This window comes from Gymnodraco acuticeps, unplaced genomic scaffold (assembly GCF_902827175.1).
Source record: "Gymnodraco acuticeps unplaced genomic scaffold, fGymAcu1.1, whole genome shotgun sequence".
Classification (NCBI taxonomy): Eukaryota; Metazoa; Chordata; class Actinopteri; order Perciformes; family Bathydraconidae; genus Gymnodraco; species Gymnodraco acuticeps.
The window spans coordinates 302,960-330,780 of record NW_022990293.1 but is presented as its reverse complement, the minus strand read 5'-3'; the positions used below and the strand labels follow the sequence as shown (position 1 = coordinate 330,780).

Sequence of the window (27,821 nt, the reverse complement as noted above, 5' to 3'; positions counted from 1 at the left end):
GATTGCTTGGGTGATTAAACCTGAAGACGTTTATACTTGATCATAGGCCATATTTAAAACTATCCTAATCTCGTCCATATGGAGAGGCGAAGTCCCTCCTTTCCTCCATGGGACCTTATTTCGGAAAAAAGTCTGTATTGAAGTCAATGGAGAGAGAAAGATTATCTCTCGATCCCGTTTGAATTGTGCCATGAATTACACATATGATGTTTGTCAATTTAAAAGATAATTTTGCAAGTCAAAACAATTAAAATGTGTCGTAAAACTGTGAAGTAACACTTTCTTTGTGTGAAACCGCTCAATGAACTGCATCTCCCGCCTCGCACCACACACCAAGACGGCCGTCACGTTGGAACATTTCACTGCTTTCTTTCAGAACGAGGCGGAAAGTATTAAACGAGGTGGAAATCACTCCAAGTCTGGGCGCGTTGAGAGCTGTGCACACACACAAGGGGAGTTAGTCGGTTCCGTGAGAGCCAGCATGCGGGACCGGGACTCTGGGATTTGTAGTCTTTCTATTTTTCATAGTCTTATATTTCAACAGTTTTACGACAAACTGTGACTTTGTTGACATGGAAATGATTTTTTAAGATTGACAAACATCATGTGTGTAATTCGTGGCACAATTCAAACGGGATCGAGAGATAATCTTTCTCTCTCCATTGACTTCAATGCATCATTTTTCCAAAATAAGGTCCCATGGGTCGGAAATAGATGGGCGGGACTTCGCCTCTCTGTGGGGCTCTTGTCTCCATGTCTTTCCAACACCTCTTAGAGTGTTTTTGTGAAGACGCCCTCATCAGTTCTGGTTTGGAAAGCTCATCTGGGGAGAAATGAAGAGAGGGATTTAATACATTCATACGTTTAATTACGGGGTAAAGCACATTTAGCAGCAGCGGTGAATATGTGAAGAGCAACATATCAGATCTACCTGAACGTCAAACTCTTCAAATCCATCAATCAGATTGTTGGTCTGAAAGCAACAGGACAAACAAACAAGGCTTATTGGAAAACAGACAACTACAACGGCGTATTAGGGTCTAAATTAATAATTTATATTTCTTTAACCCTTTTACGCCGTTGTAGATTTCAGCAGACATTGACAGAAGACAGAAACCTTGAAACTCCTAATTGGATTTTAACGTGTGTTTTACTTTACCTACTGCGACAACTGATGACTCTGCTTGTGTGTGTCTAAAATGTCCTGATTTTAAATAGTCTGATATTCATCTTAGTGTCTGTAATAAGTTCAAATATCTTGGACACTTTATTACAGAACAGATGATGAAGATATTTATAGGCAATGATGATGTGTGCACAAGCAAACATTCTCCTAAGTTTAGTGCGTGTACAGATGGAGTGAAGATGTCTCCGTTCAGAGCATATTGCACACCGCTCTATCCGGCACATTTGTGGTCAAACTACAGAAAAGCAAGTTTACGGAAACTTCAAGTAGCTTATAATTAGGGCTGCAACAAACGACTAATTTGATAATCGATTAATCTATCGATTAATGAAACGATTAATCGACTATTCGGACTATTACTGTATGCCTTGCACAATTTCTCAAGCGCTCTGATTTAGCCATCAACTTTTAGATTTAGCTTGAGGTTGTTTTAGGCATGTGGAAACTAACAAGACAATAAAGACGAATACTTGATTCAAAAATACATATATTATTGAAATAACTTAACTTTTTATTTAAATTAAATAAATAATATTTCACATCAGAAGAAACAACAGTGTTAAATAATCTGAGGACAGAATAGCTGAAACTTTAACAAACTAAATAACTCAGTTTCCTATAATCATTAACCCATGTTTGTATAATTGAGTTAACTGTGTGTTGCTGCTAGCATACATAACACCTGACGTGGAAACGTTACTCGTGGACGGGGCTACAGAGCTGCTAGAAAGACGGTCGAACCCGGTGCATTCCTCCGTCTGGATGTGGAGCACTTTTGATAAATGTTTAGACAAATTGCTCGTGTTACCGCCCTCACATGCTGAAACTCTTATTGCGCTTTTGGTAACGAGCATTGTCCACATCGAGACGGGTAAAGTTTAACCACACCTCGGAGCAAGTTCTCTCCGCAATCTCCGCGTGTGTGTAAACGGCCCCGCCCCCTCGCACACAGACGGGAGAGAGATCTCGTCTGGATTGGAAAGATCGGAAATACACCATAGACGCATTTGTTTGTCTTTTTGCATGTTAGAAACGAGTCGGCGACACTAAGACTTCGATATAATGTTTTTGTAGCAATAATACATGACATGTATTTTTTACATGTCTCCAGTACCGATAAAAAGACCGATAACGTTGGAGCTTAACGGCGCGTTAAAACACACGTGATGACGTCACCAACGAATCGACGACTGAATTAGTGGGCAACTAATTTGGTCATCGATTTTAATCCATTAAGTCGATTAGTTGTTGCAGCCCTACTTATAATGATGCCGTGAGAATACTGCTGAAGAGACCTCGGTGGTCGAGTGCAAGTGAAATGTTTGTGGCTGCAGGAGTCAATACTCTACAAGCTGTATGTATGAATGTATTTGCCGGCTTAATGACTGATAATGAAATCCTCATCGAACATAAGGTTTAGTACTACACACTGCCAGAGACATTGGTATCTCTTTGGAGGACACTGATTTAAAATTATTCTTAAACTGAATTTGTTTTTATGCTGTGTATGTAATTTATGTAATGACCCTGAGTCTGTAATAAAGTTTTGATTGATTGATTGATTGTATTACCTTTTCAGTTATAGATTTGTATTGATTTGGTCCTTCATTAAAATTTCAACTCACCACAGCATCGATGTCTCGGGGACTGATGTACTGCGATAAAACCTTGTAGTCGTCCGGAGACATCGGCATCATGTTGTCGTGCAGTTTGGACGGATGTCTGCACAGGAGAACGTGGACAGAGACTTAGTATTTCATCTGTTAATAATTCAATACATCATGTTATTGTTTTTAACACTGCTTACACTTCTGAGACAGATATGAGCTCCGTCTTCATGTAGGCGCTCTTCGGTGGACAGTTCTCCACGTCCATGGGCTCTGCAGCTGGAAGGCAGAAACACAGATTAAAGCGTGTGAAAAGGGAAAGAAAATGGGTTCAGAAATGCACGAGTGCACCAGCTTTAGTGTGCACTTGGCTCCAGCTGCACTTGGCTCCAGGTGCACTAGGCTCCAGGTGCACTAGGCTCCAGGTGCACTTGGCTCCAGCTGCACTTGGCTCCAGGTGCACTTGGCTCCAGCTGCACTAGGCTCCAGCTGCACTAGGCTCCAGGTGCACTTGGCTCCAGCTGCACTTGGCTCCAGCTGCACTTGGCTCCAGCTGCACTTGGCTCCAGCTGCACTTGGCTCCAGCTGCACTTGGCTCCAGCTGCACTTGGCTCCAGGTGCACTAGGCTCCAGGTGCACTAGGCTCCAGGTGCACTAGGCTCCAGGTGCACTTGGCTCCAGGTGCACTTGGCTCCAGCTGCACTTGGCTCCAGGTGCACTAGGCTCCAGCTGCACTAGGCTCCAGGTGCACTAGGCTCCAGGTGCACTTGGCTCTAGGTGCACTTGGCTCCAGCTGCACTTGGCTCCAGGTGCACTAGGCTCCAGGTGCACTAGGCTCCAGCTGCACTTGGCTCCAGGTGCACTTGGCTCCAGCTGCACTAGGCTCCAGCTGCACTTGGCTCCAGGTGTTCAGTCGTGCAAAGAGAAGTGAAAGAAATAGGCTTTAGTGACTTCTTACCCTCCGTGGGTTTGGGGTAGTACTTCCCGAAGGCCTTGTCTTTGGGGATGTTCGGGTAGAGGAAGCGCAGCGGGTTTTCCGGGATGTTCTCGGCGGCCATTACTTTGTACGTTCGGATGATATCGGACAGAGAGACGGCCGACAGCTCCTTCTTCGTGTACGGCTCCACCGAGTGGAAGAGCGGCTTATCTGCGTTCAGAAACACGGACCATGAGGAAGAAGCTAACATTTCATTTTGATGTGTTACGTTCATGGTATGCACAACTTAATGTATAACAATTATTTATAAAGCATGTCTCTATGAACACACTGTACCCGAAAAGGAGCCGGGAGAAGAAGATAATCTGATATTACCGGCTCCTTTACTTAGTTCCCACTTGACAGTTTGTGTGTGTGTGTGTGTGTGTGTGTGTGTGTGTGTGTGTGTGTGTGTGTGTGTGTGTGTGTGTGTGTGTGTGTGTGTGTGTGTGTGTGTGTGTGTGTGTGTGTGTGTGTGTGTGTGTGTGTGTGTCAGAGGTGGGAAATAGTAGAGTACAAATACTTTGTTACTGTACTTAAGTACATGTTTCTGGTATCAGTACTTTACTCCACTACTTATTTTTCTGACGACGTTTTACTTTGACTTCTACATGTTGAACACAAATACCTGTACTTTCTACTTCTTACATGTTGAATACAAATACCTGTACTTTCTACTTCTTACATGTTGAACTCAAATACCTGTACTTTCTACTTCTTACATGTTGAATACAAATACCTGTACTTTCTACTTCTTACATGTTGAACTCAAATACCTGTACTTTCTACTTCTCACATGTTGAACACAAATACCTGAACTTTCTACTTCTTACATGTTGAACTCAAATACCTGTACTTTCTACTTCTTACATGTTGAACTCAAATACCTGTACTTTCTACTTCTTACATGTTGAACTCAAATACCTGTACTTTCTACTTCTTACATGTTGAACTCAAATACCTGTACTTTCTACTTCTCACATGTTGAACTCAAATACCTGTACTTTCTACTTCTTACATGTTGAACTCAAATACCTGTACTTTCTACTTCTTACATGTTGAACTCAAATACCTGTACTTTCTACTTCTTACATGTTGAACACAAATACCTGTACTTTCTACTTCTTACATGTTGAACTCAAATACCTGTACTTTCTACTTCTTACATGTTGAACTCAAATACCTGTACTTTCTACTTCTTACATGTTGAACTCAAATACCTGTACTTTCTACTTCTTACATGTTGAACCCAAATACCTGTACTTTCTACTTCTTACATGTTGAACTCAAATACCTGTACTTTCTACTTCTTACATGTTGAACTCAAATACCTGTACTTTCTACTTCTTACATGTTGAACTCAAATACCTGTACTTTCTACTTCTTACATGTTGAACTCAAATACCTGTACTTTCTACTTCTTACATGTTGAATACAAATACCTGTACTTTCTACTTCTTACATGTTGAACTCAAATACCTGTACTTTCTACTTCTTACATGTTGAACTCAAATACCTGTACTTTCTACTTCTTACATGTTGAACACAAATACCTGTACTTTCTACTTCTTACATGTTGAACACAAATACCTGTACTTTCTACTTCTTACATGTTGAACTCAAATACCTGTACTTTCTACTTCTCACATGTTGAACTCAAATACCTGTACTTTCTACTTCTAACATGTTGAATACAAATACCTGTACTTTCTACTTCTCACATGTTGAACTCAAATACCTGTACTTTCTACTTCTTACATGTTGAACTCAAATACCTGTACTTTCTACTTCTTACATGTTGAACCCAAATACCTGTACTTTCTACTTCTTACATGTTGAACCCAAATACCTGTACTTTCTACTTCTTACATGTTGAACACAAATACCTGTACTTTCTACTTCTAACATGTTGAACCCAAATACCTGTACTTTCTACTTCTTACATGTTGAATACAAATACCTGTACTTTCTACTTCTTACATGTTGAACTCAAATACCTGTACTTTCTACTTCTTACATGTTGAACTCAAATACCTGTACTTTCTACTTCTCACATGTTGAACACAAATACCTGAACTTTCTACTTCTTACATGTTGAACTCAAATACCTGTACTTTCTACTTCTTACATGTTGAACTCAAATACCTGTACTTTCTACTTCTTACATGTTGAACTCAAATACCTGTACTTTCTACTTCTTACATGTTGAACTCAAATACCTGTACTTTCTACTTCTCACATGTTGAACTCAAATACCTGTACTTTCTACTTCTTACATGTTGAACTCAAATACCTGTACTTTCTACTTCTTACATGTTGAACTCAAATACCTGTACTTTCTACTTCTTACATGTTGAATACAAATACCTGTACTTTCTACTTCTTACATGTTGAACTCAAATACCTGTACTTTCTACTTCTTACATGTTGAACTCAAATACCTGTACTTTCTACTTCTTACATGTTGAACACAAATACCTGTACTTTCTACTTCTTACATGTTGAACTCAAATACCTGTACTTTCTACTTCTCACATGTTGAACTCAAATACCTGTACTTTCTACTTCTTACATGTTGAACTCAAATACCTGTACTTTCTACTTCTCACATGTTGAACCCAAATACCTGTACTTTCTACTTCTTACATGTTGAACCCAAATACCTGTACTTTCTACTTCTTACATGTTGAACCCAAATACCTGTACTTTCTACTTCTTACATGTTGAACCCAAATACCTGTACTTTCTACATGTTGAACACAAATACCTGTACTTTCTACTTCTTACATGTTGAACTCAAATACCTGTACTTTCTACATGTTGAACACAAATACCTGTACTTTCTACTTCTTACATGTTGAACCCAAATACCTGTACTTTCTACATGTTGAACACAAATACCTGTACTTTCTACTTCTCACATGTTGAACTCAAATACCTGTACTTTCTACTTCTTACATGTTGAACTCAAATACCTGTACTTTCTACTTCTTACATGTTGAACACAAATACCTGTACTTTCTACTTCTTACATGTTGAACTCAAATACCTGTACTTTCTACTTCTCACATGTTGAACTCAAATACCTGTACTTTCTACTTCTTACATGTTGAACTCAAATACCTGTACTTTCTACTTCTCACATGTTGAACCCAAATACCTGTACTTTCTACTTCTTACATGTTGAACCCAAATACCTGTACTTTCTACTTCTTACATGTTGAACCCAAATACCTGTACTTTCTACTTCTTACATGTTGAACCCAAATACCTGTACTTTCTACATGTTGAACACAAATACCTGTACTTTCTACTTCTTACATGTTGAACTCAAATACCTGTACTTTCTACATGTTGAACACAAATACCTGTACTTTCTACTTCTTACATGTTGAACCCAAATACCTGTACTTTCTACATGTTGAACACAAATACCTGTACTTTCTACTTCTCACATGTTGAACTCAAATACCTGTACTTTCTACTTCTTACATGTTGAACTCAAATACCTGTACTTTCTACTTCTTACATGTTGAACTCAAATACCTGTACTTTCTACTTCTTACATGTTGAACCCAAATACCTGTACTTTCTACTTCTTACATGTTGAACTCAAATACCTGTACTTTCTACTTCTTACATGTTGAACCCAAATACCTGTACTTTCTACTTCTTACATGTTGAACTCAAATACCTGTACTTTCTACTTCTTACATGTTGAACACAAATACCTGTACTTTCTACTTCTCACATGTTGAACTCAAATACCTGTACTTTCTACTTCTTACATGTTGAACTCAAATACCTGTACTTTCTACTTCTTACATGTTGAACACAAATACCTGTACTTTCTACTTCTTACATGTTGAACTCAAATACCTGTACTTTCTACTTCTTACATGTTGAACACAAATACCTGTACTTTCTACTTCTCACATGTTGAACCCAAATACCTGTACTTTCTACTTCTTACATGTTGAACACAAATACCTGTACTTTCTACTTCTTACATGTTGAACTCAAATACCTGTACTTTCTACTTCTCACATGTTGAACACAAATACCTGTACTTTCTACTTCTTACATGTTGAACTCAAATACCTGTACTTTCTACTTCTCACATGTTGAACACAAATACCTGTACTTTCTACTTCTCACATGTTGAACTCAAATACCTGTACTTTCTACTTCTTACATGTTGAACTCAAATACCTGTACTTTCTACTTCTTACATGTTGAACTCAAATACCTGTACTTTCTACTTCTTACATGTTGAACTCAAATACCTGTACTTTCTACTTCTTACATGTTGAACTCAAATACCTGTACTTTCTACTTCTTACATGTTGAACTCAAATACCTGTACTTTCTACTTCTTACATGTTGAACCCAAATACCTGTACTTTCTACTTCTTACATGTTGAACTCAAATACCTGTACTTTCTACTTCTTACATGTTGAACTCAAATACCTGTACTTTCTACTTCTTACATGTTGAACTCAAATACCTGTACTTTCTACTTCTTACATGTTGAACTCAAATACCTGTACTTTCTACTTCTTACATGTTGAATACAAATACCTGTACTTTCTACTTCTTACATGTTGAACTCAAATACCTGTACTTTCTACTTCTTACATGTTGAACTCAAATACCTGTACTTTCTACTTCTTACATGTTGAACACAAATACCTGTACTTTCTACTTCTTACATGTTGAACTCAAATACCTGTACTTTCTACTTCTTACATGTTGAACTCAAATACCTGTACTTTCTACTTCTTACATGTTGAACTCAAATACCTGTACTTTCTACTTCTTACATGTTGAACACAAATACCTGTACTTTCTACTTCTTACATGTTGAACTCAAATACCTGTACTTTCTACTTCTCACATGTTGAACTCAAATACCTGTACTTTCTACTTCTAACATGTTGAATACAAATACCTGTACTTTCTACTTCTTACATGTTGAACCCAAATACCTGTACTTTCTACTTCTTACATGTTGAACCCAAATACCTGTACTTTCTACTTCTTACATGTTGAACACAAATACCTGTACTTTCTACTTCTAACATGTTGAACTCAAATACCTGTACTTTCTACTTCTTACATGTTGAACTCAAATACCTGTACTTTCTACTTCTTACATGTTGAACCCAAATACCTGTACTTTCTACTTCTTACATGTTGAACCCAAATACCTGTACTTTCTACTTCTTACATGTTGAATACAAATACCTGTACTTTCTACTTCTTACATGTTGAACTCAAATACCTGTACTTTCTACTTCTTACATGTTGAACTCAAATACCTGTACTTTCTACTTCTCACATGTTGAACACAAATACCTGAACTTTCTACTTCTTACATGTTGAACTCAAATACCTGTACTTTCTACTTCTTACATGTTGAACTCAAATACCTGTACTTTCTACTTCTTACATGTTGAACTCAAATACCTGTACTTTCTACTTCTTACATGTTGAACTCAAATACCTGTACTTTCTACTTCTTACATGTTGAACTCAAATACCTGTACTTTCTACTTCTTACATGTTGAATACAAATACCTGTACTTTCTACTTCTTACATGTTGAACTCAAATACCTGTACTTTCTACTTCTTACATGTTGAACTCAAATACCTGTACTTTCTACTTCTTACATGTTGAACACAAATACCTGTACTTTCTACTTCTTACATGTTGAACTCAAATACCTGTACTTTCTACTTCTCACATGTTGAACTCAAATACCTGTACTTTCTACTTCTTACATGTTGAACTCAAATACCTGTACTTTCTACTTCTTACATGTTGAACTCAAATACCTGTACTTTCTACTTCTCACATGTTGAACCCAAATACCTGTACTTTCTACTTCTTACATGTTGAACCCAAATACCTGTACTTTCTACTTCTTACATGTTGAACCCAAATACCTGTACTTTCTACTTCTTACATGTTGAACCCAAATACCTGTACTTTCTACATGTTGAACACAAATACCTGTACTTTCTACTTCTTACATGTTGAACTCAAATACCTGTACTTTCTACATGTTGAACACAAATACCTGTACTTTCTACTTCTTACATGTTGAACCCAAATACCTGTACTTTCTACATGTTGAACACAAATACCTGTACTTTCTACTTCTTACATGTTGAACACAAATACCTGTACTTTCTACTTCTCACATGTTGAACTCAAATACCTGTACTTTCTACTTCTCACATGTTGAACACAAATACCTGTACTTTCTACTTCTCACATGTTGAACTCAAATACCTGTACTTTCTACTTCTTACATGTTGAACTCAAATACCTGTACTTTCTACTTCTTACATGTTGAACACAAATACCTGTACTTTCTACTTCTAACATGTTGAACACAAATACCTGTACTTTCTACTTCTTACATGTTGAACTCAAATACCTGTACTTTCTACTTCTTACATGTTGAACACAAATACCTGTACTTTCTACTTCTTACATGTTGAACCCAAATACCTGTACTTTCTACTTCTAACATGTTGAACACAAATACCTGTACTTTCTACTTCTTACATGTTGAACCCAAATACCTGTACTTTCTACTTCTTACATGTTGAACTCAAATACTTGTACTTTCTACTTCTCTCATTTTCCAAACAGCTGGTTCCTTTAGTCTGAATGTGTGTTTGATGCGTGATCATTATTCTTTAGAGTCATTGCGTGCCTATTGATTTGAACACGATCCGTGTATCCATCATTTCCTGGTCTTCTCTAAAGAAGAGGGACCAATGGAAACGTTGTCATGTTGCCGTTGTTCAGCATGGAAACATTCATTAGCTAACAATGACATTATTGTTCTATTAATATAAAGGGAGGTCAGGTACTCTTTAAAGCAGCTGCTAGTTATGGGTACTTTCTACTAAGTACATTTCAAAGTTCTTTACTTTCACTTGAGTAAAGAAGTTTAGTCAGTACTTCTACATTCACCAGAGTATATTTAAACACGAGTATCTGTACTTCTACTTGAGTAAAGGATGTGTGTACTTGTACCATCTCTGGACACTACGAATATTCAACACGTGTGCAAAGTAGTTTTTTTATAAATGCAATGTTCTGCTCACCGTGGACGTCGTGCTCGATCCAGGTGAAGGTGATGGCTCCCTCCTTGCTGCTCTCACTGAAGCGCAGCAGGAAGGTCCCGGGACATTTATCAGTCAGCAGAGCTTTCTCCCGCTCTTTACAGATGAAGCCAATGATGCAGCTGCAAACACACAGAAAAAAACATATGAAGAAACATATAACCACGTTCATTTAGCAGCAGTCACGCACCAGACACTTTTTACGCTGCTATGGACAAAAAATTGCACTAATGTGCATTTGTCAAAGTTATTGAAGTGACTGTTATTTTGTTGATTGATGTCTTAATGTGTGAATATGCATAAATGTGTCCGTCTCAAAGTAGTACCCGTCGTTCCAGAGACTGAGCAGGTGTCTTTTAATCAGATCCAGGATCCCCTCGATCCACAGCCAGAAGGGAAAAGCCTTCTCATTGGCACTCTGCTGCTGGACAGGAGAACAGGTGTTTAGTTTAGCAAAAGTAATGCATCCAGCAGGGGAACACCACGAGTTGCAACAGGACTTTTTAACACAATTTCATATATTTCTGCATTTCAACACACGAAGCTCAGCGCAAGTTCAACCAGGAAGACCGTCTTTACTCATTCATTTACTATGTCCATGTTACTACTCTCTCTCCTCTCAATAAGTGATCGGGGGCGTCACTCCCCAGCTTAACCAATCACTTCGCTCTATTCTCACAAGCCTATCATAGCGCTCCGCTAACCCTTTTTAAATCTGCTCTCCCCTCTGACAGCTGTCATTTCAGGTGACTCGATGCAACCCTCCTCCCCCCCCTTTCACCTCCTGTCCCTCTGAGTCCAGGGTCAAGCTAAGCCCCTCCCCTTCAGACCGACCCCAACTATCCATTCACCACCACCAGGGTCAAGCTAAGCCCCTCCCCTTCAGACCGACCCCAACTATCCATTCACCACCACCAGGGTCAAGCTAAGCCCCTCCCCTTCAAACCGACCCCAACTATCCATTGACCACCACCAGGGTCAAGCTAAGCCCCTCCCCTTCAGACCGACCCCAACTATCCATTCACCACCACCAGGGTCAAGCTAAGCCCCTCCCCTTCAGACCGACCCCAACTATCCATTCACCACCACCAGGGTCAAGCTAAGCCCCTCCCCTTCAGACCGACCCCAACTATCCGTTCACCACCACCACCAGGGTCAAGCTAAGCCCCTCCCCTGCAGACCGACCCCAACTATCCATTCACCACCACCACCAGGGTCAAGCTAAGCCACTCCCCTTCAGACCGACCCCAACTATCCATTCACCACCACCACCACCAGGGTCAAGCTAAGCCCCTCCCCTTCAGACCGACCCCAACCATCCATTCACCACCACCAGGGTAAAGCTAAGCCCCTCCCCTTCAGACCGAACCCAACTATCCGTTCACCACCACCAGGGTCAAGCTAAGCCACTCCCCTTCAGACCGACCCCAACTATCCATTCACCACCACCACCAGGGTCGAGCTAAGCCCCTCCCCTTCAGACCGACCCCAACTATCCATTCCCCACCACCACCAGGGTCAAGCTAAGCCACTCCCCTTCAGACCGACCCCAACTATCCATTCACCACCACCAGGGTCACGCTAAGCCCCTCCCCTTCAGACCGACCCCAACTATCCATTCCCCACCACCACCAGGGTCAAGCTAAGCCCCTCCCCTTCAGACCGACCCCAACTATCCATTCACCACCACCACCACCAGGGTCAAGCTCTTCCCCTTCAGACCGACCCCAACCATCCATTCACCACCACCAGGGTAAAGCTAAGCCCCTCCCCTTCAGACCGAACCCAACTATCCGTTCACCACCACCAGGGTCAAGCTAAGCCACTCCCCTTCAGACCGACCCCAACTATCCATTCACCACCACCACCAGGGTCAAGCTAAGCCCCTCCCCTTCAGACCGACCCCAACTATCCATTCACCACCACCACCACCAGGGTCAAGCTAAGCCCTTCCCCTTCAGACCGACCCCCAACCATCCATTCACCACCACCAGGGTAAAGCTAAGCCCCTCCCCTTCAGACCGAACCCAACTATCCGTTCACCACCACCAGGGTCAAGCTAAGCCCCTCCCCTTCAGACCGACCCCAACCATCCATTCACCACCACCAGGGTAAAGCTAAGCCCCTCCCCTTCAGACCGAACCCAACTATCCGTTCACCACCACCAGGGTCAAGCTAAGCCCCTCCCCTTCAGACTGAACCCAACTATCCGTTCACCACCACCACCAGGGTCAAGCTAAGCCCCTCCCCTTCAGACCGACCCCAACTATCCATTCACCCCCACCAGGGTCAAGCTAAGCCCCTCCCCTTCAGACCGACCCCAACTATCCGTTCACCACCACCAGGGTCAAGCTAAGCCCCTCCCCTTCAGACCGACCCCAACTATCCGTTCACCACCACCAGGGTCAAGCTAAGCCCCTCCCCTTCAGACCGACCCCAACTATCCGTTCACCACCACCAGGGTCAAGCTAAGCCCCTCCCCTTCAGACCGACCCCAACGATATTCACCACCACCAGTGTCTAGACCCCTGGGGGGTTTCATCGGGTCGGTTCTCCCCTTCCGAATGATACTCCTGCACAGCGGGGCTGTCCATTACATTCATTTGGGTATTCCTGCCAATAAATATGTACCCTTACATCAAAACCGTCTCTCCTGATTGAACTACTTTTATACCAAAACTGCCTTTCTTTGGGAGATTGCAGTGAGAAGTCGTTCTTTGAAATGACCGTGGCTCACCTTGCAGAATTTGCCCCAGGGGATTTGTCCGTCTGGGTTCCTCTGGGTTTTAGATCCTGCAGAAAAACATTTACAATTCATCTTAAAAAATAATCAAATCTTTCTAACATTTCACACATTTCTGTCACATAGCGACAGGCTGCTGCACCCCCGCTGTCTCACGGAGAGATACCGCAGGTCCTTCCTTCCTGCAGCGGTCAGACTTTACAACCAGCACAGCCCCTAGTAGACCCCCCTACACACACACACCACAACACAGACTATATCACCCCCTGCTGCTAAATACCAACAAACTATGTGCAATATACATGCCGTTAATAACTGTGTAATTTATACCTGGCTGCTAAATACTTAGAACCGTTACAAGGTGTGTTTTTTGCATTTTGTATTTTGTAAATTGTGTAACTTGCTGCTGCTAAATACCATCAGACTATGTGCAATATATACATTATTATATATACATATGCCGTTAATAACTGTGTAATTTATACCTGGCTGTTAAATCCTAAGAACTTCATTGGAGATTTGTCGATTTTTGCATATTTTCATCTAAATCTTATATATTTTTCTGCAATTTTTAGCAAATATTTTTCAAATAATTTTAACATATTTCTAAAATGCTTGTTTCTTTCACACATTCCTCGACGCCAAAGGCCCCCGTTGAGGTCTGCTGAACTCTGTAAAGTGTGAAAGGTTCTGCCGGTGTCGGAGGTGTTCGTGTTCTAGTTTAGGTAGTTCGCTGTTGGCTTTGGTTCCTACCGAGCAGCTTGTCGGCCAGCATGTTGAGCTGCTCCTGGTTCAGGCCTCGCTGCGTGACGGAGGAGAACTGCCAGCTCAGGACCTCCGACAGCTGAGACCACTTCGCCGCAGGAGGGGTGAGGAAGAACTTCAGATTCTGAGGAAGAGGAGAGGAGGAGACTTGATGAAGAACTGAGTGCATGTCAAATATAGGGGACTTTTACTGGAGCTTTTAAGCTGATGCTAATGTTTTATCATGATCTACTTTTTTCTCATTTTGATTATGAAACAGCTATGGTAACATATGTGTATGTGTGTGTGTGTGTGTGTGTGTGTGTGTGTGTGTGTGTGTGTGTGTGTGTGTGTGTGTGTGTGTTTACCTTGGGCTCAGTGGTCAGCATGTTGTACCAGAGGATGGAGGCCCAGCCAGCAGGCAGCTGACAGACGTTAGAGATGACCACAACAGGCAGAGACATCGCCTACAACAACAACAACAACAACACCACACACAACAGGAATTAATCATGAACACACTTTCCCACTCAACATGAACTGATGAGTCCTGTAAGGATCTTTCTTCTAGTCTCACCTCGAGTTTGATGTCGAGTCCCGACTGGTTGAGCTGCAGCTCGGACTCGAAGCTGAGCGAGTGAAGCTCCTCTGTGACGATCAGGGGACCCTGAACACACACACACACATATCAAGCTCCCACACACACTTACAGAAAACCTTCAAATCCAAAACTTTAAATACTTTATTTCTCTTGATATTGTTTCTCTTACCTCGCTCGTTCGGTTGCCGGCAACTTTCTGCTCTTTCAGTTGCTGCGTGAAGAGGTACAAGACGTTTTAAAACAGTTTTCTCCCCTTACCAAAGCACTCACAAATGTAGTCTTAACCTACATTACCCACTTTTATGATCATACCAGAAAATATGAATCCACTAGCTGCAATATTAACGAACCACACCCGACTTATTATTCTATTTACAGATAAAAACATCCAGTGCAAATCTATGACTCTTTACCAGATGTCTGAACTCCGCTGCCAGGCTGCCATTCGACTCCTCCATGTTCATCACTTTGGTGTTTGTTCCCAAAATATTGAACTTCCGAAACCTGACGCAACACCAACAAGTCAATAATTATGAGTCTGAGAGAATATATCAAATGTGTGTAGGAGAATATATTCTGATATGCGCGTAAATGGTTTTGAGACTCACCCTTTCTTCTCTGTAACATCTCTGAGAAACAGAAAGAGATCACGTATTATTATACCACTTTTTTAAGCAATTTATATAAACTCTTGAACGCAGCTTACTTGTCAAACATCGCCTTGACTTTGAGCTGGTAGTTAAACTCCTGCAGCTTCACCAGGAACCTGAAACACAAAGGAAGCGTTGGTAGAAGACGGAGAGGAGGAAGAGACATCAGGACAAGAGTTGTTGATTTTAGATTCTTACCGTAGCTTCACCGTGAACTGGACGCCTGTTTTCAGCACCAAGGGTCTCTGTGGGTGGGTGGGCATGCAGGGCTGCCTCTCTACAACCAGAGAGCTACACACACACACACACACACACACACACACACACACACACACACACACACACCACACACACACACACACACACACACACACACACACACCACACACACACACACACACACACACACACACACACACACACACACACTACACACACACACACACACACACACACACACCACACACACACACACACACACACACACACACACACACACACACACACACACACACACACACACACACACACACACACACACACACACACACAACACACACACACACACACACACCACACACACACACACACACACCACACACACCCACACACACACACACACACACACACACTTTAATTCTCTTAAAAAACATGTATGTTAAAAACAGACATCAGCTGAAAGCCTGAGTGTGTGTGTGTGTGTGTGTGTGTGTGTGTGTGTGTGTGTGTGTGTGTGTGTGTGTGTGTGTGTGTGTGTGTGTGTGTGTGTGTGTGTGTCCTCACTTGGAGAGCAGGTTCTTGAGGAGCTCCAGGGCTCGGGCCTCCAGGAACGCCTTCTTCTGCGTGATGGGGTCGCTCTCGTACGTCAACTTCTGCTCCAACTCCTGCAGCTTCTTCAGGTGCTGACGGACCTGCTGAAGACTCTCTGCTACTGCTGTGAACCTGCAGGAGGAAGAGGAGGAAGAGGAGGAAGATAGTTAGGAAAGGGAAGTAGAAGAAAGGACCGCAGGAGAGTACGATGGAAACAAACGGGAGGATCAGGAGAAGGAGAGAGGAGGATCTGTGTTGAAGACATTGAAGACAAAGTCATGTATTGAAATGTTACTGTACTCCAGTCCTCACCAGTTCTGCAGCTGGTCCACGCAGGCGTTGGGCGGGCCTCCGATGCAGGCGATCTGCTGCCGCTGCTTCCACTCCGGCAGCTCCTCGGAGATCAGGTCCGACAGCAAGGCCTGCGTGACGTTCAGGAGCTCCGTCAGCTGGGACACCACGTCCTGGGGGGAACACGGGAGAAACCTTAGCTTCCAATCTCACAACTTTGCAGGTGTGTGGTTATTTTCAGGGATGAACACGTCTCTTTTGTTGCTCACCAGTCGCTTGGCCTTCAGTTCGAGGCACATCCCTTGGACCCTCATCTTCTCTTTCTCCAGCTCCTTCGGTGTCATGCCATTGATTTCATTCTCTACACACAAATTAAATCTGAATCAATTGATTTGATCTAATAAGGAATAAGTTATAACACAACTACAATTTTCCCTTGATTTATGCTATTTATTTTTTGCCTAATTTGTGAATTATTCAAAAGCGTTGACGAGGGGCATTGTGTTTAGATAAACTCCCATTTGAAACTGTGTGTTTAATCAGGGGTGCACATAACTGGTACCGGCAAAAATCTGAACTGCGTACCGTCACTTGTGTCACTAAGCGCCTTTGCGTAGCGACGTACTTGTGAAGCTTTTCCAGAGTCGGGTTGCGTTCCAATCGTCCATTTCTCTTAGGAACCTTCCTAACGGAGTGAAATGACCCGGAAGTCCTTCAGTGGCAGCCATGATAAGTGCCGCTCCAATTCTCTAGATGAAAGGAAAGGAGGTTTCAAACTTCCTTTATAACCTCCTTTAGCTTAGGAACCACTGGACCTCCCTCACCGAGAGGAGAGGAGAAAATGCTGCCCCACAATGCATTGCAGCCGCAGCATTTGCCGTCACTCAACAGTCGCCGTTCACGGAAACAACCGATTATGACGGAGAAATGATATCATGAAAGTTACGGTGCTTATTACGCTTTTTAAAACGTATGTGGTAAGTTGCCAAAGTGCTTTGTTCTGAACGTTCATCAGTATTATAATCAAAGAGAGAAATATGAACATTAGTTTTTACTGAAATGATCAAATAAAGTCAACATCTCACAGTCTTTACTGAGCTGTGGGGTTTGTTCAACTTTTAAAAGATGTTTGAATGGTGATATACACAGTGATAGATGTTAAGGACTAACGTTTATAATAAATACATCTGTATTGATTTAAGATATTTTCATAGTTCATACAATCATACGTATTGGGATCATTTGTATTAATGAGGACCGGAGGGAGAGGGGGACGAGCAGAAGCTTCACTTTCCTTTTTTATTTCAATTTCAGCTTTGGTCCTGAAGAATCTGTTTCTCTGTTGTCCACGTTCATAAAGCAACAGCGTCAGAGCACAGAGTCTCTAGATGAGTTCACAGGAGTCCCTCGTTCTTATTGAACATCCATGTTGTAGTCCGCTGTATAGAGAACTGTAGTTTCCATAGTTTCCCCACAGCAGCAGACGCTCATTCAGGACGTCCGCTGGAGCATCAGAAACACGTGGGAGAGTGAAAGTGCAGTCGATTCTCTAAAGTACCGCGGTCTCTTCTCCTAAATCCTTTTGAAGTCTCCTATCCACTATCCCTTAACCCCGTGACCTTTCACTCAGAGGTCAATGAATAGGAGATAGGGTTAGAACTTAGGAGCTGATTTTTGGATTATCGGAACGCAAGCTCGGTCTCCGTGTGCACAGACGGGGCGGGGCAGCTGTTAACGGGAGACCCCCCTGTGCACATCCTGTGCCCCGCGTACACACTGGAGAACTGCGCAAAATCAGCTAATCACAACGTTCACGGCACGCTCAACCCCGTCGACGTTCCCAAAGTACTCCACTAGCGTTCGCGACACAGAGGGCTTCATCACATAACTTTATGTGGGGCCAGAAGTTGGAGCACCAAACACTGACTGCTGGTTCTCCTCTGAGTGCCTCACTGAGAAAGTTATGTGCACCCCCCCTGTGCAAACTAGAATCTCTGACATTTACGCCCAAGAAATGTGGATATTATCGGATATTAAAGTGGTACATTTATGGGGAATAAACGTTGAGATTTTAGACTCACAAGGTGGAAGCAACTTACATTTTAGAATGAGGTGATCGTAAAATCCTAAACAACATCACTGAGTTTTTTACTCTGGCCCTAATACAGCATCTAACTAACACAACAACAGCTTTGTCGTTTCCCCACCTCTGTTCTTCAGGGTGTCGACGATGAAGTCGTACTCGTCCTGCTGATCTTCCAGCTTCTTGATGTTCTGATCCGCCACCTGCACCGCGAGAGAAGACATTAACGACGAGAAGCCCTTCCTTGATGGAGATGGACGTTACACAACGACAGGTGTGTTTACCTGCACTATTTCTTTCATCTGCTCCACTTTGTTATCCAGCTTCTGTTTCTCCACCACCATGGCCGACATCGTCCCCTCGCCGTCCTGCTGCAGAAACAAATTTACTATATATTTACTATATTTACTTACAATTTGGGCAATACTGTGGCGCTGATATTGTATATAACATATATAAATTCTCGTGACGTCCGTATACAAGAAGTCTCCGCGGACGTAGACGACAACGAGACGTCAGAGCTCCGTAAAGACAAAGCTGTGTCTGCCGTCTGACGATCTGTTTGATACTCATATTTCTGGAGTAATAATATATATATGTGTTTTTGACGAACAGAAATATTGTTTTCTGGCATCACTAACATTTTACGGGGGAAATCTGCATTTTGGTATGCAGAAAAAACGAGATATGTTTCCAGAAAGAGTTGCTCCATTTAAACTTAAAGGGGACCAATCATGCAAAATGCACTTTTTGTGTCTCCGGTGTGTCGGGAAACTCACGCAGCGTCAGGAAATAAAACCCTCTCTCTTTTCCTCCGTACCCACATCTTTTAAAAACGGGGGAACAACGATCGGATACAGATTTGCTGCCGATATGACGTAATATCGGACCCACAGAGAGTTGCTATCAGAAACAATGCCTGACGTGTTTTGGACGTAATCTCGTCTTACATTAGCAAGCCTCGCTAACACTCAGAGCTAACCTGTACTGTAGAGCAGTGGTTCTCAAATGGGGGTACGCGGACCCCTAGGGGTACGTTGGAGTACTGCAGGGGGTACGTGAGATTTATTTTATGTTAATGAAAAAAAAAAAGAAGAAAATAAATAGATAAATAAACCAATTTTAGGAAAAGTAAGGAATTTTGAGCAGTGTGGGTTTTATATTAACAGAGTTACACATATTTCAAAACGCGAAGTGTAATAACTGCAGGTTGCCTCCCTGTCAGAATGACAAAGATCCTCAGTGAAGCTCAAGCCCATGTTTCACTACATTGTACAACTTATTAAAAAGATCAGTTCAATGCAACTAATGTCGTCTTAGTGTTATTGCTTGATGTTAAAATTGGTTTGCCATGAATTTAGTGATGGATTGTAAACATTTGAAATGTAGCATTTAAGTGTTTCTCAGTAACTGTTGTTGTTTTAATAAATCAGCCACCGATGGTGCAGCGCTGTGCTGTACCTCTTTATATAGGCTTTTTGTCCCTAACAAATAGTTTTTGCGCTGATCAGGGGATACTTGGCTGAATTTTGTTTTCAAAGGGGGTACATTATTGAAAAAGGTTTGAGAATCCCTGCTGGAGAGCACGTGTTTAAAAAGCAGGACATAAAAAAAGGAACTCACCTTGTGATAAACCCGCAAGAGAAAAAGCATTTGAGCTCCATACTGTTTCAGAAACAATCTTTGATGTGGTTTAAACAGGATGGCGTTTTATCACAGCAGCATTTAACTTTATCTCCGGTAGAATTCTGATCAGGCATTAGCTCTGCCTCCTCTTTTTTAAATGTCTCTCAAATGTAATAAGATATACCTTTATTGAGGAGGCAGAGGAGCAGCAGGTTTATTCCCCCTTTAATTTCTAAAGTAAGTATTTCTTTATATATTTATGTTCTGCCTTACCTGTCTGTTCTTCGCCCCGTCCAGGATCTTCTTCTCCTCCTTCAGGTTTTTGGAGATGATCATGGCCATGTGGATGGGCTCTTCCTGGAAGCGATCCTGCAGAGACATCGAGGCAGTTATCATCAGCAGAAATAATAAATAACAACCATCACACTCCACAGAGGGGAACGTCGTGGTACCTGCAGGTTCCTCTTGATCTTGCGGATGTTGTGCTGCAGCAGGAAGTTGTTTTCTAAAGCGAAGCGGCTGTGTTGGTCGTCCAGCTGAGCGAGGAGGTCGTGGAAACGCACAGTGGCCAAAGAGTCCTGATCCGCCACCGTGTCCCTGAGCAGGCAGAGGAGGAATCACTACGTCTTTCAAATGTATAGTTCAGAAGATATAACATTGAAATGACATAGAACAAAGAAAGGGGCAAAGTGCAGGAGCTGGAAGAAGATAAGGTTTATTTGTGTGTCAAAGAATAGATTTCTAAATACTGCTGCTGGTTTATAAAGCACTGAATGGTTTAGGCCCTAAATAAATGTCTGATCTCCTGCTAAATGATGAACCATCCAGATCTCTCAGGTCTTCAGGGACTGGTCAGCTTTCTGTCCCCAGAGTCAGAACTAAACATGGAGAAGCAGCGTTCAGTTATTATGCTCCAAATATCTGGAACAAACTCCCAGAAACCTGCAGGTCCGCTGCAACTCTGACTACTTTCAAATCCAGACTGAAGACTTTTCTTTTTGCCGCTGCTTTTAATTGAAACTGAGCCGTTGTATTCATCAGTAAAGTGGAACTTCTGTGTGAACTATTCATATCTTAAACTGCACTGTAACTTTTTATTCATGTACTTTTTCTTTTAATGTTTCTTTTACTGTTTTGAAATGCCTTTGTCTGAATGTCTTTCATTTTTGTAAAGCACCTTGAATTGCCTTGTGTTGAAAGGTGCTATATAAATAAACTTGCTTATTGAGTTAATTCACTTTTAAATTAATTACAGCTTCTTCTAGGCTTTATCCTATTCTTATAAAAGCTTGAATCAGTATCGCTATCCTTTTTAATGTCTTTTTTTGTATATACAGTGTTGGGGAAATATTTTCCAAAGCCCATAACTTTGACCCAGTGTATCAGCTCTGTCCTGACTGAGCACACCTGACCTTGGCTGCTGTGCTCTCGGTGTTTTGTCTCCCTGCTGGCGTCAGCTGATAGAGGTGTTATCATTCTGTCTTGTTATGCAGCATGTTGATGATTCTCTCTGAGCTAAACACACGGGTCTGGGGTTGAGTTCTTCAGAGTTGACGTGGCAACTCTACCGTGAAGTCAGAACCTCTGACTCTCTGACTTGTCTTGTGAATTCTCCGGCCGAAGCTCCAAATAAACCGATCAGTGTTTGCCATCAAAGCTCCAGCTCTCCCCGTGTCTCCTTTGAGTTGGAGACTCGTCCTGTATCGCTACACAGAAGTTTCCCTCACATACATCTACATGAATACTAATGAATTGCAGAGAGCTCATTTAAGAAAGGGAACATCAAACCAGTTAAGAGTTTAAACACTTAATTGGTAAAGCATGCGTTCAGTTATTATGCTCCAAATATCTGGAACAAACTCCCAGAAACCTGCAGGTCCGCTGCAACTCTGACTACTTTCAAATCCAGGCTGAAGACTTTTAATTGAACTATTCACATCTTAGACAGCACTGTAACTTTTATCCATGTATTTTTTCTTTTAATGTTTATTTTATTAGCTTTTCTTTTTAATGACTGATTTTAAATGCCATTTTCTTAATGTCTTTCGTTTTTTGTAAAGCACTTTGAATTGCCTTGTGTTGAAAAGTGCTATATAAATAACCTTGCCTTGCCTTAATTGATTAAAAATCTGGAACTGTTTTGATAATTATTCGATTAAAAATCAACCCCATTATTGATTCTTCCACCTTAGGACTGTTTGATAATGAGCATTCTTTTCCTATTTTCCAACATTATATAGAAGATCAATTCAGTAGAAAAAGGATTGATTAATAAGTAATAAAACGTAGTTATTAGTTGCACAACAACACACTTTGAGGAACTTTTGTTGTAACATGGCTGCAACTAACTACCTATTTGCATTACTGATTAATTATGAATGGACGGTTATTTAAAAACAATACGTGGATATTGTGTAGATGACATCCCAATCTGTCCGTGTTGCTATGTCATATTTTGTGCTCTTCTTCGTACCAGTCGATGCTCTCGATCCACCTGCTCAGGTACTGTCGGATGTCCATGGGGAAGGAGTCGTCGTACAGCTGGTCCACCTGCTCCAGGTACTTACAGTCCAACATCTGGAGCTGGCCCCACTGCGCCATCTTCTGGGGAACGAGAGGAAGAAGATGGATGAGGATTCAGGCATTTCACTTCTAGATAAGTTCGACACCTGCTGCACTGCGGACGGATTAGAGTGAGCAACACGTCTTAAATAGATCGTTTTTAGATTATTCTGTACTGCATTTTTGGCTGATGTGCATATGTGCTGTCACAAACATATGTACGTGTTGTTAGTCAACATACAGCCTATACGAATGAACATTTAATGTTGAAAATGTAATTTATAAATGCAATTTCTTATTCAAATGTTGATGCTGTTGCAGCTGCTAACACATCTGTATTTTAAATTGTATATTTGGTCTTTTTTTTGCCTCTGCAGCTTCTAAAAAGTGTCATACAATCCTTTACGATGTATACATGACTTACTTATGATGCAATCATCTAATTGCCACCCTCAGTGTGGTCAGAGGGCAAAGGAGATCTGGAGCTTATTATAAATTCACTTTCACCTACAATGAATTCCTTGTCAAAAGGACTCCTTAGAAATAGAAGTAATTCATATCCTGACAAGCTACTTCATAAAACGTGTTTTGTTAAAGTGTATTTTATGTTGTGATTTGAGTTCATATCAATAAAGGAGCATTAGCAGACTCAACATTATTATCATATATTTTATAATAAGATGAAAAAGGTGACATGTGTCCATAGGTTTCGTTTCCTCATCCCACTTCCTTCAGAGTCAATAACATCCCACAATATTATATTACTATATTTGTACTGTTTTTTAAATATATATACATCATTCTACTGTTGATATGTATATATTTACCGTTTTAATTCATGTGAAATGTCAAAGTATATATCATTTAATCTAAATGTCCCTACTTTTTGAGCACACTTTGCCATAACAACCAGAGTCATAGAACAAAACCCAAGATAAATGGTTAAAGCTCACTGGTGAAAATTGCATATTTCTGACTCACCAGGTTTGCAGTTAACTTCAATTAATTAATTAGGACTTCTAGTACTCCGTTTTTTAGCGCAGTTTGGCTTCACGTTAGCTAAACATACCATACAAAACAGACAGCAGATTTGGGAGACGTGTTGTCACTGCGTAAGGAAGTAATTGAGCAAACTTACCTTTTAATTTGAGTAAACGCGTACAATATCTCACCGAAATACAACTTTGGCTGTCCCAACACTGTGTTGACAGCTTCTGCGTTTTCCTGCTACTGTTATGTTCAGGAAACAGAATCAGCCAATCACCTGCGAGATCTGATATGTGTGCCCGCCCCTTTGCTTCTGTCAGCCAATCAGAGCGAGGCTTACGCGGCTGTTCTGTCAGTTAGCATGTTCACCCATAAAAACAATACAAAGAGTATTTTTTAAACGTATTTTTAGAGGTATCAGCCGAAGATCAATAATTAATATGTGTATATTTTGTTTTCATACACTATGAGGGTAACAACTCTAGATGTTGAATCATATTTATGTGGTTAAAAGATAAATACTGTAGCTTCCAGGGGGAGGCAGACCATTATCAGAAGAGCTTCCACTGACCACGTGTTTTCAGAGAAAGAGAAAGTAACTGAAACACCTACAACTATGAAACTGAAACTTAACTTGTGATACAAATTAGCTTGCACATTCAGTCATTTCATCCAAAATAAGAACAATTAACAATTGTTCCAACATGTGTCAAGTCAAAATATAACTTTATTTATCAATACAGTATTTTTTGGGGGGAAAGGGAGCAGAAATAAACACTTTTTTAAACATATGTGTCTCATTTGGCCCCAGGAACAACAATGACAACATCTATATGAAATACAAATTACGTAAATGTTAACAAAACATACTGAACATACATAGAAATGTACAAATGCATCCAAGCCTGTTATGGCGCGTTTCCACTGCAGCGGTCGCTTTAAGCTTGCCGAGCCGTGCCGGGCCCGTTTTTGGTTGCGTTTCCACTTGGCCTAGTTTTGGCCCGGGGCTACTTTTTCACCTTTTTCTGGCCCGACTAAATCGTGGTTCTAGGGCCAGGAACAACCAGGCTGAGTCGGGCTGAGTATGCTAAACTAGAGAGAGAATCGCTGGCAAGGGGGCTACAACTACAACAAGATGAACATATTTGACCGTGATTTAATTGTAATACACGTTTCAAAATGATGCCGAAGTAACAACATACTGATACCGGTTAGTAAAAACCATGAATTAATGCTTTGACAAGTCTGCAGACAGACGACAGGCGAAAAACCTTTTAAAATGCGTGTTTTCTAAATGTAGCTTGGCTAAGCTAACGTTATATATGCTCCGACCGTCCACACTCACAACAACGGCCTACAGACATAAATAAACCAGCGACTGTATTCTCCATGACACAGGCAGTCTGTGGTTTGTACTTGTTTAACTTCTGTCTAGTTTCTGAACAGATATGAGGAGCTGTGAGCTCTGAGGGCTAACAGCTAACGGCTGTGTTGTTTTTCTGGGGCTCTCATTGAAGATGACGTCACGGCTCCGCCTACACTGCGTTACTATAGTTACTGCCCCAGTTCCTAAACTGTAATGGAAGCGCAGCATTAAAGTGAGCCGGGCCTAATAAGGCCTAACCAAACCGAGCGAGGCCTGCAGTGGAAACGCACCATTAGTATGGTCACCAAAACCTAATAATAAAAAGTCAATGAATAATCGTATTTAATAATCGTGATATCAATTATAGACCCAAATAATCGTGATTATGATTTTTGCCATAATCGCACCACCCTAACCCCTGGTATATGTAATGTTTGTGTGTATTAGGTTCTCGAATGCTATGTGTCGTCATGGCAAGAAGATGCTTGGCAAAGCAAATGGGCCCTCAAAAAAGAAGTGCAGAGTGGCTTACGCAGTCCCTGTTGGAGTGCAGGACACATCCCTTGCATCCTCCGAACCTCCACAGCATCAACCTACTCCTGATTCGCCTCAACCGTCGACCAGTTCAGTGTCTCCACCTTCCGTGCCTCAACAGATGCTCTTTGATGAGATCTCTGCACTCAGGGCGGAAAGAGATGCTGCTCTTGCTGAGAGGGACCATGCTAGGGCCACCCTCAACTCTATCCGGCTGTCTTCTAACACTGTTGCTGAAAACAATGAGAAGTGTCAGTATTACACCGGACTAACTTGGCCCATTTTTCTAGCCACTTTTCAATTCTTGCTAGTTTCGATGATATGCAAAGGTACCCCATCCATCCCCTACATTGATCAGTTTTTTTTATATGATAGTGAAGTTGAAACATGGCAGGATGTTTGAGTATTTGGCAGACCAGGTAGGCATCCCTCAGAGCACGCTCATAGATCATTTTTGGAAGTGGATGGATGATGGTGAAACTGAAGCGTGTTGTTAGTTGGCCAGAGAGGGAGCGCATATTTTCTAATATGCCACCTGCATTCAAGGCTCTGTACCCTAGACTGACTTGTATCATAGATTGTTTTGAAGTGTTCATTGAATCTCCAGGGAACCTTAAAGCTCGTGCCCAAGTCTGGTCAAATTATAAGCGTCACACCACTATGAAGTTTCTTATTGGATGTAACCCACTTGGTGCCATTTGTTTTCTGTCTGATGCCTGGGGTGGGAGGGTGAGCGATGTGGAAATAGTACATCAAAGCGGATTCTTGACTAAATGTGACCATCACCCGGGTGACCAAGTTCTAGCGGATAGGGGGTTTACGATGAAGGAAGAGTTTGCGGGTATTGCTGGTGTAGAGCTGCTCACACCAGCATTCACTAATGGGCAGAGTCAATTACCAGCCAAACACCTTGAATCCTCTAGGAAATTGTCATCGGTGAGAATTCATATTGAGCGTGTGATTGGCCTAATGAAAAACCGTTTTGTTATTTTGCAAGGCACTTTGCCGATTCGACATATTAAATCTCTGAAGGATGAGGCAGATCAGGTAGACAAATCAAGTGCAGATAAGATAGTTGGGGTATGTGCAATTTTGACTAACCTTGGGGGTGGGATTGTATACAAGGAATGAATTTGTATGTGTGGTTGCTAGTTCACATGCTTACATTTAGAGTTGACCATGTTATATTTTGTATGTTGATTCTGTGATACTTTACCTAATAAATGATTGTTACAAGCTGGCTCTGCTTGTAACATAAGGACAACAGTTCCACGCCGGAGTTGCCCAAAACAATCATTTATTTATCCAACACAGTGGTTCCAACAACAATAAAACAGAGGAGCGGTGTCCTGCTGCACCGAGCAGGGCAGCTGAGAGAGAGCGAGAGCCTGTTCTGCAGCCCTCTTATATCCTGGAATTAGCGCCACAGGGGGGTCCCATCACTGCTGATTACAAGAAACACACAGGTTACAGCAGCACCACCGGGTGGACAACCACAGGGTTGTCACACAATATACAACCAGAATATGTTCATAGTAAACATTTAGTTTCTACATACTGGAATCTACATACCCAGCTTTGCAGTCACAGTGAGCAGCAACCACATCGCCACGCTGGGTAACGGCTGCCCATGGATGATGCGGCGGTTCATTCACCCGGAATGACGGTGTCACGTCAGCTCTCAGGACAGTGAGGGTTGTGTCATTAGGAATGATATGCCTCACTGTCTGCACCCAACCAGATTCCAGCAGCTTGTAGGAGTCTAGTGCTTTGTAATGTTTCATCGCTTCTCTAGTGTGGACACCTTGTTGAAACACAAAGGTAAAACATACACTGTCACCTTATAATTAAACATCAAACATAGTAGGATATACTACCTTTGATTTGACAGCTGGTAAGCATCGATGTAA

The 27,821-nt window shown here is 41.7% G+C and overlaps 1 protein-coding gene across 7 annotated transcripts; it reads right to left on the bottom strand.

Moving 5' to 3' along the window:
* Positions 1-609: 609 nt before the first annotated feature.
* Positions 610-24,268, bottom strand: stat1a (signal transducer and activator of transcription 1a). Of its 7 annotated transcripts, none has more exons than XM_034221872.1 (25): positions 24,163-24,268; positions 22,936-23,066; positions 20,915-21,059; positions 20,736-20,831; positions 19,121-19,207; positions 18,961-19,039; positions 17,023-17,114; positions 16,775-16,926; positions 16,436-16,594; positions 15,851-15,943; positions 15,709-15,768; positions 15,611-15,631; positions 15,416-15,506; positions 15,172-15,213; positions 14,979-15,068; positions 14,770-14,868; positions 14,411-14,546; positions 13,652-13,707; positions 11,241-11,338; positions 10,897-11,036; positions 3,752-3,940; positions 2,994-3,072; positions 2,812-2,908; positions 932-973; positions 610-823 (listed from the first exon to the last, which is right to left on the bottom strand). In XM_034221872.1, exons 2-25 carry the CDS (start codon positions 23,061-23,063, stop codon positions 800-802), a joined length of 2,295 nt encoding a protein of 764 aa, XP_034077763.1. In that variant the 5' UTR covers positions 23,064-23,066; positions 24,163-24,268; the 3' UTR covers positions 610-799. The 7 variants fall into 7 exon arrangements, with proteins under 7 accessions (XP_034077763.1, XP_034077765.1, XP_034077767.1 ...); XM_034221874.1 differs by having other exon boundaries at positions 11,241-11,335; XM_034221876.1 differs by having other exon boundaries at positions 11,241-11,332.
* Between the last annotated feature and the right edge of the window lie 3,553 nt (positions 24,269-27,821).

Excerpts from the sequence above, each read along its gene's own strand:
- stat1a (XM_034221872.1), bottom strand. The coding sequence starts at position 23,063 with ATGGCGCAGTGGGGCCAGCTCCAGATGTTGGACTGTAAGTACCTGGAG. Across the intron at positions 17,115-18,960 it reads CGACACCCTGAAGAACAGAG|AGAATGAAATCAATGGCATG; the intron begins GTGGGGAAACGA and ends ATTTGTGTGTAG. Across the intron at positions 974-2,811 it reads CCCGAGACATCGATGCTGTG|ACCAACAATCTGATTGATGG; the intron begins GTGAGTTGAAAT and ends TGTTGCTTTCAG.